Source organism: Podarcis erhardii, assembly GCF_964252035.2.
Source record: "Podarcis erhardii genome assembly, chromosome: 11".
NCBI lineage: Eukaryota > Metazoa > Chordata > Lepidosauria > Squamata > Lacertidae > Podarcis > Podarcis erhardii.
Genome location: NC_138501.1, coordinates 47127434 through 47137342, shown reverse-complemented (window position 1 = coordinate 47137342; position 9909 = coordinate 47127434). Strand labels below are relative to the sequence as shown.

At 47.2% G+C, this 9909-nt stretch overlaps 1 protein-coding gene across 1 annotated transcript in view; it reads left to right on the top strand.

Annotated features, from left to right (window-relative positions):
* The first annotated feature begins 5934 nt into the window (after window positions 1-5934).
* The window catches only part of LOC309352830 (tetraspanin-36-like), a 28859-nt gene continuing 24884 nt past the window's right edge, over window positions 5935-9909 (top strand). Inside the window, exon 1 of the mRNA XM_081881688.1 lies at window positions 5935-6197. Within this exon, the coding sequence (XP_081737814.1) occupies window positions 6138-6197 (60 nt within the window). The 5' untranslated portion in view covers window positions 5935-6137. The remainder of the gene's footprint in view (window positions 6198-9909) is intronic.

The following is a 9909-nucleotide window of genomic DNA, read 5'->3' as shown; positions in this document are numbered from 1 at the left end:
TAAAGAAGGCTGATCACCAAAGAATTGATGCTTTTGAATTATGGTGCTGGAGGAGACGCTTGAGAGTCCCATGGACTGCAAGAAGATCAAACCTATCCATTCTGAAGGAAATCAGCCCTGAGTGCTCATTGGAAGGACAGATCCTGAAGCTGAGGCTCCAATACTTCATGAGACGCCACCTCATGGAAAAGACCCTGATGTTGGGAAAGATGGAGGGCACAAGAGAAGGGGACGACAGAGGACAAGATGGTTGGACAGTGTTCTCGAAGCTACCTGCATGAGTTTGACCAAACTGCAGGAGACAGTGGAAGACAGGAGTGCCTGGCATGCTCTGGTCCATGGGGTCACAAAGAGTCGGGCACGACTAAACGACTAAACAACAAGTAGGACTAAACAACAAGTAGGGACCCCTGACCATTAGGTCCATTTGTGACCGACTCTGGGGTTGCGGCGCTCATCTCGCTTTATTGGTCATGAGAGCCGGTGTATAGCTTCCGGGTCATGTGGCCAGCATGACTAAGCCGCTTCTGGCGAGCCAGAGCAGTGCACGGAAATGCCGTTTACCTTCCCGCTATAGTGGTACCTATTTATTCACTTGCACTTTGATGTGCTTTTGAACTGCTAGGTTGGCAGGAGCAGGGACTGAGCAACAGGTGCTCACCCCATTGCGGGGATTCGAACCGCCGACCTTATGATCGGCAAGTCCTAGGCTCTGCGGTTTAACCCACAGCGCCATCCGCGTCCCTGTAAGACCTTTGGGAGGTGTCAATTTTGCTGGTGGGCTGGGATAATATGTGTTGAGCTTCTTATTTACAGGAAAAATCTCCATAGTTGCTGATAATCACCATGCAGATCGTGAAGCTGGATGTTGGGAAATGGCTGCAGTGTTAATGTGAGATCCTGCTCTGCATTGCTATCAATTTGGGTGTGGTAGTCTGATGTTTGCATACTTACTGGAAAATAAAACTACTGTACTTTATTTGAGCCAGTATTTGTTTGTATTCATGGCATTATTTGCAGACCCAGTAGATGGCAGTGTGGTGGAGAGTGTTTTGGCAGCTACAGTTTGGATACATTCAGAAAATACAGCCTAGTGCAGCATTACATTTCAGTAAATTCAGTAAATTCATGCAAATTTCAGTAATTCATAGGGGGAAAGAGATACATTTCAGTAATAGCAAAAGGTAAAAAAGACACAACAAAATGATACATGAAAAAGACACAGCATACATTCTTATAAATTTTAGTGATAGCAAAAGGTAAAAGGACACAGAAGACACAGCAAAATGATTTATTCTCAAACGATGCATTTCTCCAAGACATAGTTCATTTTCTTGTGGGGTTTTTAATGTAGAGCACTATAATTCTGATACTGGTAGGGTCATTTTCCTTTATTCCCCTCTCTGACCCTGACTCTCTTACGGCAATACCAGACCGATCTCTCAACTAAGAGCTTTAAATATCTGAACAAGAATAACAATCAATCAATCCACAGACGTTGACTGCGAAAGAGTCCCTTGTGTTTCTGTTCAACAGTGCAATCCTGTACATGTCTTCTGTAATCCTATATAGTTACTTCTAAGCCTTACCTCTGAGGGGGGGCGGGTCTTACTCCCAGGCAAGTATGTCTAAGACTTCAGTCTCAAATGCACACTTCATGTTTTTTTTTTTCTTTTGATGGCACCCTCAAAAAGATACAGCCGCCTGGTTTATTAATATTACTGTGTGGTGCATGACTGCCATCTAGTGGCTAGTTGGATAATGAATGTTCTATACGCCAATTGGAAATTAATAAGGGCTCTTTCCCTTGTTCTTCCCTCACAGTGTAAAAAAATATGCAAAGCCTTTTAGCTGCTCCTGGTGTTATATTTTGAGCCATACCTGGTTATAGGAATTCTAAGGTCTCATATATAAAAACCATATGTTCATAACTTTAAAAGACAAACGCATACATAAGTTTTGGACTTTTTGTCAGAACGTTCTCAGAGGGTCAGAGTAGGGTCACATATGTCCACAGCCCTTAGCCTTAACACCGGCTCACCACAGGGTTGTGTGTTGAGTCCCCTGCTCTATACTCTCTATACGTATGATTGTACAGCCATTTATTCCAGCAACAAAATCATCAAGTTTGCTGATGACACTACGGTGGTGGGGCTCATTTCAGGAGGGGATGAGTCCGCCTATCGGGACGAGGTGGAGCGGCTTTGTGCTTGGTGTGGAGAGAACAATCTGGCTCTTAATACGGCTAAGACCAAGGAATTGGTGGTGGATTACAGGGAAAAAAAGGCGGACATTCAGCCCTTGTATATCAACGGGGAACGGGTGGAGAGGGTGGCGGAATTCAGGTTTTTGGGAGTGACTATCGATCAGGGCATGACTTGGAGCGCAAATACCACTGCTCTGGTGAAGAAGGCCCAGCAGAGAATTTATTTCCTCAGACTTTTAAAGAAGAACAATCTGAGTGAGAGACTGCTGGTGTCCTTCTACCGAGGCTCCATAGAGAGCATTCTCACATACTGTATTTGTGCCTGGTTCTCCAGTTGTACAGCTAGGAAGAGGAAGGTGCTCCAGAAGGTCATAACCACAGCCCAAAGGATTATTGGTCATCCCCTCCCATCTTTGGAAGAACTGTACGGTTCCCGTTGTCTTAGGAAAGCAAACAATATCCTGCAGGATGTATCTCACCCGGGATACAGTCTGTTTGTACTACTGCCTTCTGGCAGGAGATACAGAAACATCAAGTCAAGGACAAACAGACTGAAAAATAGTTTCTACCCAAGAGCTGTGGCCTTCTTAAATGCTGTAACTCGATAGTGTGACCTGGGAGTTTGGTGGGTGTGGGTGTGGCTGGAATGTGGTTTGTTTGGTTGTTGTTGTTGTTTTGCTTTTGTTGTTTTTAAGGGATGGCATCCAATTTCGTTGCACTTGTGCAATGTTGCACTTGTGTAATGACAATAAAGAATCAAAAAATATATATATATATAAACCACGTTTCTGACATAGTACAGGAGAGCAATCCTAGAGCCATTTTGACTCTTCCAGCCACCTCAAATATTCTCTGCAAAGAGGAAGGAAATGGGAAAACCTCTCCAGTGTCTCTTTGCTCAGAAATCCTGTCTTAAGGGTGTATTTGTGTATGAATAGGGTGAGCCTTTGACCTGGATTCAGGAACTGAGTATTTACCATCACAAAAGAATGGCCAGACTGCACAGGTAGAGCAACCAGTGACCACTGTCAGGTTTCCTGGCAGACAGAATTCCTGTGGTAGACCACCCTCCTGTGATATATTTCAGTTGGAGACCGCCTCCTTCTGTGATGTATGTGTGATGTTTCGGGGGGGGGTGGTCTTGGATTACAGGGTGGGCAATTTCAAAAGACTACAGTGGAACCTCTGCTCACAACCACAATCCGTTCCGGAGGCCTGTCCTTATGAAGAAACAGGTCGCTGGGAGAGGCGCCATTGTAGGCAGGTGCGGGTGGCGCTTGCCCGCTTATGCACATGCGCGAACAGCGATCGCCGCTTCTGTGCATGCACGAACGGCAAAAACCCACTGGTTACTTCCGGGTTTGCCGTGGTCGCAACTTGGAACGTCCGCAAGTGGAGGCAGTTGCAAGTACAGTGGTACCGTGGGTTAAGTACTTAATTCGTTCCGGAGGTCCGTTCTTAACCTGAAACTGTTCTTAACCTGAAGACCACTTTAGCTAATGGGGCCTCCCACTGCTGCACGATTTCTGTTCTCTTCCTGAAGCAAAGTTCTTAACCCAAGGGACTATTTCTGGGTGCGTATGTAATCTGAAGTGTATGTAACCCGAGGTACCACTGAAGAGGTTCTACTGTATAAGGGCTTGCACACAGTTCTGGTTTCCTCTCCTTCCTCCCTGCATGGGGTGAGTGGGGGACCCTGTTGCAACAGTTTAATAAAGATCAGACTTACTAGCTGCTTTGCTTCTCAATGTTCTCTGGTTGGCCTCTGTTATTTTCTCCTTCCTATAGGGAACTTACTTAAGGACTCTATACGGGCTCTTGGACACCCCCATAAGGGGAAAGGAGCAGGGTTTTTTTCTTATAACAGTTTGTTTGTTTATTGTATACTTTAATTACATTGCCCTTTGAATATTGTGGGAATATAAGAAGCTGGCTTATACTGAGTCAGACAGTTGGCAGCAGCTCTCCCAAGTTTTTAATTGGGGGATATTCTGGGAACTGAGCCTGGAAACTTCTGCATGCAAATCTGATGTGGCTACATAACTCCAAATAACATAACGTAACTCCACATTGTCGCCATTGGAACCATCTATGACTTTTCCTGTTGTTTCCCTTTACACATTCACCCTAAGGAATGCTTCTACATAGATCTCAGTTTAGCAGCTTTCAATGGAGTATGCAAGCTTTTGAACTACACAGCTGGCTCAGGCAGCCATTTTCTATACATCTGAGAGTCACCCATTGAACTTAAAAAGTAAAGGTAAAGGTACCCCTGCCCGTACGGGCCAGTCGTGTCCGACTCTGCGGTTGCGCACCCATCTCGCTTAAGAGGCCAGGGGCCAGCGCTGTCCGCAGACACTTCCGGGTCACGTGGCCAGCGTGACGAAGCTGCTCTGGTGAGCCAGCACCAGCACAGCACACGGAAACGCCGTTTACCTTCCCGCTAGAAAGCGGTACCTATTTATCTACTTGCACTTAGGGGTGCTTTCGAACTGCTAGGTTGGCAGGAGCTGGGACCGGAAGACGGGAGCTCACCCCACCGCAGGGATTTGAACCGCCGACCATGCGATCGGCAAGTCCTAGGCACTGAGGTTTTACCCACAGCGCCACCCGCGTCCCCCCCATTGAAATTAGTGAGGTTTAATTCTGAGTTGACATGCATAGGATCGTGCAGCTGATGTCCTAAAATTGGCAAAGTGGCATAGGAGGCAAGTAAAGTGGTACCTCAGGTTTCAGGTTAAGAAGGGACCTCCAGAACAAATTAAGTTCTTAATCCGAGGTACCACTATAAAGGTAAAGGAACCCCTGAGTGTTAAGTCCAGTCACGAACGACTCTGGGGTTGCAACGCTCATCTCGCTTTACTGGCCGAGGGAGCCGGCGTTTGTCCGCAGACAGTTTTTCCGGATCATATGGCCAGCATGACTAAGCCGCTTCTGGTGAACCAGAGCAGCGTACGGAAATGCTGTTTACCTTCCCGCCGGAGCGGTACCTATTTATCTACTTGCACTTTGACTTGCTTTCAAACGGCTAGGTTGGCAGGAGCAGGGACCAAACTTCCCTAAACAGGGCTGCCTTCTTATGTCTTCCAAAAGTCAGATAGTTGTTTATTTCCTTGACATCTGAAGGGAGGGCGTTCCACTGGGCGGGCACCACTACCGAGACGGCCCTCTGCCTGGTTCCCTGTAACCTCGCTTCTCACAGTGAGGGATCCGCCAGAAGGCCCTTGGAGCTGGACCTCAGTGTATGGCAATAACTGTGGTTATAACTGTTGCTTCTTTTGTTGTCTTTCTTTACCAGAAGTAAGAAACCTTTTCTGCCAGGGAGGACAGATTGTTCTGTGTCCTCACCCCCAACAGCCACCTGTGGTAGGTGGGCAGGACCTGATCTCAGCATCTTCTCATAGCACTCTCACCCCCCCCAAAGAATTCTGGGAACTGTAGTTTACTCCCTCGCTGAGCTACAGTTCCCAGCACCCTGAACAAACTACCATTCCCAGGATTCTTTGGGTGGCATGTGTGATCTGAATGCAGTCAAGTGTTCAGTTGCATGCTCAGCTACAGCCGGACAAAAGCTCCAAGCTGTGGTGGATCTGCTATTAGGAACTGCTTGGTACAGCCCTTTTGTGTCCAGGCAGCTAGTTCAGAAGGCTTACGGCAACCCTGTTAGTCACAATAGTATGTTAGTCACATGGGCGAGGAATAAGCAAGGTGTTGTTTTGCACTGTACATAGCCGAGCATGTGATTAGGGGAAGGGCACTGAGAGCATCATGCTCTGATAATTGGTAACGCTCAGCTCAAAAGTCCCCAGAGCCTGCACAAACCTGGAGGCGTAATTACTTTAGCAGGAAACGAAAAGCTTTCTTCTGCTGCTGTTTTAAAAATCTTTTTTCCCACCACTTCAGTGGTAGAAACGCACACAGAGGGGAGATAATGGATTGTGGCGTGATCACCTCCAAAACGGTGTTGCTACTGATCAGCCTGTTTTTTTGGGTGAGTAAGATGGAAAGAAAGCAGATCTGTAATTCGGTAATACTTTCCTCCTGTTCTATTGACTCTTTCCTGCAGATCTAAAATAAGAGATGGATTCGCTGAGCTTAAAACACCTGTTGCTGTGAGAGTTCACTTTGTGAACAAAGCCCTTCCCCTTTATCCCAAGTAAATGTACCCTAAGATTGTGCTCGGGCGTGAAGTTCCTGGGGTGCTGTCGCAGTTAAGAGTGTCAGACTGGGACTGAGTTGGGCAGCTTCCTGCAAAATATAAAATATGTAGACATCTCTGGGGTTACAGCGTGAAACTTTCCGTACTGCTTTTTCTGTTGTCCGGGGTTCAGAAGCAGAGCTAGTAAAAGGGAAGTTGGAAATGCCCCCCGGACCCCAATTCCTGTATTAACAAGGGATGCTAAGGCATTGAAGATGGGGGAACCTGTGCCCTTCAGATGCTGTTGGACTCCAAATCCCATCATCCCAAACTGTTGGCCATGCGGACTGGGGCTGATGGGAGCTGGAGTCCGTCAGTCTCAGGAAGGGCTGTAGGCAGTGCTGCTTTTTTATTCCTGGGGGGGACTCAGGGGTACGCATACCCCTAAACATTTTGTAAATCTTTGTACTTTTGTCCATTTACTGTATTTATTTTTCCCGATTTTAACTATAAAACAGTCGTTTTCTTGAGTCAAAATGAGAGTACCCCTAAATATTTATTATTTTTTGGGGGGGGGGGAAGCACTGGCTGTATCCCTGCATTAGCACTCTGAATGCCATGTATAAAACAAGGAGCCCCCTCATGCAGCTCCTGACTTAGTTTTCTAATGACTTTTAACACACATGGCGAAGGAAGAAACTCAGCAGGGGGAGTTTTACTCCTGGAATGAAGCTTCAGTAGTGGGGAAATCTTTTTATCTTTTTAATTCCTCCTTGCCATCTAACTGCTTAAGGCACAGGTTCTCTGTAGTAATGATAATAATGATAAAAATAGCAAAGCATTTGGCAACCCTGGAATGAGAACGCCTCCGAGAAACTGAGCAGCGAAGCAGGGGACAGGATATCCTGTAACAGGGTGTGGGTTTGAAGTTTGAAGACCTGACAGAACATTCTCAGTACAGTGCTACCTCGGGTTACAGATGTTTCAGATCACAGACGCTTCAGGTTACAGACTCTGCTCACCCAGAAATAGTACCTCAGGTTAAGAACTTTGCTTCAGGATGAGAACAGAAATCGTGCGGTGGCAGCATGGCGGCAGCGGGAGGCCCCATTAGCTAAAGTGGTGCTTCAGGTTAAGAACAGTTTCAGGTTAAGAACAGACCTCCAGAACAAATTAAGTTCTTAACCTGACGTACCACTGTACTGTACTGATTTTGGTTTAATTGCAGTGGGGAGAAACCTGTTTGGGTGCTTTAAAAGGAATTTTATTGGGTGTTTTTCTCTTTCCGCCCAGTCTTCCATCTTTGCCCTTTAATAGCGTTTGATAAAGTTGCCTTTTTTTTGTAGGTGGCAAATTCAGCAGAAATTGTATTTATTTAGAGAGCTCTAATACAAGGCAGAACTGCATTTGTGAGGCAGTTATGTTCTGGTCTGAATTAAGTGCTTTTTGGGACAAGTGGGGGTGGGAAGGAGCTCTAATACAAGGCAGAACTGCATTTGTGAGGCAGTTATGTTCTGGTCTGAATTAAGTGCTTTTTGGGACAAGTGGGGGTGGGAAGGAGGCGCTGACGGATTTCACAAATTTTTATGGTGTTCTTCCTCAGCGCACTGTACTTGATTCTCCTGGACCTTCATTTAATCTTCACAACAACCTTAGGAGGTAGGATAGACTGAGAGAGACTGAGGGAAAGCCACCCATTGGGCTTCCTGGCTGAGTGTGTCTCTGATCCCAGTCCTGGACTCTAGCCACTACACCACACTGCCTCTCTGCTTTAGATTGGCTTTGAAACAGGCCAGCAGTCACCAGCAGAGGGTTGGCTGGGGCTGATGGGAGTTGTAGTCCAACATATCAGGAGGGGGCACCCGGTCGGCGGAGGCTGAAATTGCTATTTGTTTGAGGGACACAAAAGTAGGGAAGTTTTACAAAAGTTACTTCTTTGGGTCGATGAATGTTTCCTTCGTAGGGAAGGCCTGAAGTCAGTGATTGCTCCCATGTTTTGTGTGTGGAAATTCCCAGGTTCAAAACCCCGCCTGAAACCCTGGAATGCCACTGACAGTCAATACAGCTGATACAGTCGTACCTCAGAAGTCGAACGGAATCTGTTCCGGAAGTCCGTTCGACTTCCAAAACCTTTGGAAACCAAGGCACAGCTTCCGATGGGCTGCAGGAAGCTCTGGCAGCCCATCAGAACCCGCGGAACCCATGTTGGACTTTCGGGTTCCAAAGAACGTTTGCAACCCGGAACAATCTCTTGCTGCGTTCAGGAGCCAAAATGTTTGACTCACAAGGCGTTCGACTTCCGAGGTATGACTGTATTTACTTTTTGTCATGGACTGAATGTAGAAGAGCGGTGGGAGGCACCAACTTGAGAAACCCCAAGTACAAAGGCTCAGAGCCTGGGGAATGGTGGTGGGACGATGGTGAGTGGTCAGAGGGAGAAGATTGGGAGGATGAGATGGCCGAAGCTGAAGAGGTAACAGGGTTTAGTGAGCAGGGAGAGTCGGTGGCAGAGAGAAGTCCAGAAGGAGAGGAGGGAGACCAAGGGGCTGGTAAAGAAGCCAGGAGGTCTCCTCCTTGTGCTGTGACAAGCTCCCCTTACCCCCGGTCCCCCAGAGCCAGAAGAGGCATGAAGAGGGCATAGTCTCAGATTGCTTGGGAAGGACCTGGGAGATGAGGAGTCTTAAGCGCGGACCGTCAGCCTCCTCAACTGGAGTTCCCTTCACTTACTCTGTGTATTGCTGACCCACCTTGAGGGATCAATAGTCTGACTCACTAGAAGGCTGGTAAAGGTAAAGGTAAAGGGACCCCTGACCATTAGGTCCAGTTGTGGCCGACTCTGGGGTTGCGGTGCTCATCTCGCTTTATTGGCCGAGGGAGCCGGCGTACAGCTTCTGGGTCATGTGGCCAGCATGACTAAGCCGCTTCTGGTGAACCAGAGCAGCGCACGGAAACGCCGTTTACCTTCACACCAGAGCAGTACCTATTTATCTACTTGCACTTTGATGTGCTTTTGAACTGCTAGGTTGGCAGGAGCAGGGACCGAGCAATGGGAGCTCACCCCATCTCGGGGATTCGAACCGCCGACCTTCCGATTGGCAAGCCCTAGGCTCTGTGGTTTAAACCAACTGTCGTTTGTTAAGGATGCTGAGAGCTGTTTGGAGATCCCCTATTTCCCTCACCAAACTATAATTCCCAGAATTCATTGGACAGAGTGACTGGTGGTTAAATAGCTTTTGCTTCACTTCATTTCATTGTTTATCTCATGTGGAAGAGCAAAGTTCAGCAGGTGCAACAGCAAAGCTGCACCTGTTGAACTTTGCTCTTCCGCAGGAACCAAATAAGGAGCAGAACAGAAGCCATGGCTAGCTTTGCATTTTGCTGTCCTCATCGGGTTTGCAAGCCAGAAGCGGGTTGTTGGGTGTCTTGCAGATCTGCACCTGTGGCTGCAAGCCATGTACTTCTTAAAAAGATGCACACATGTGCTTGCAGTCGCCACAAATGAACAGATGCATTGTAAACAAAAGGGGGGGGAAACACAGCCACTTCTCTTTTTCGAGTCCTCTTT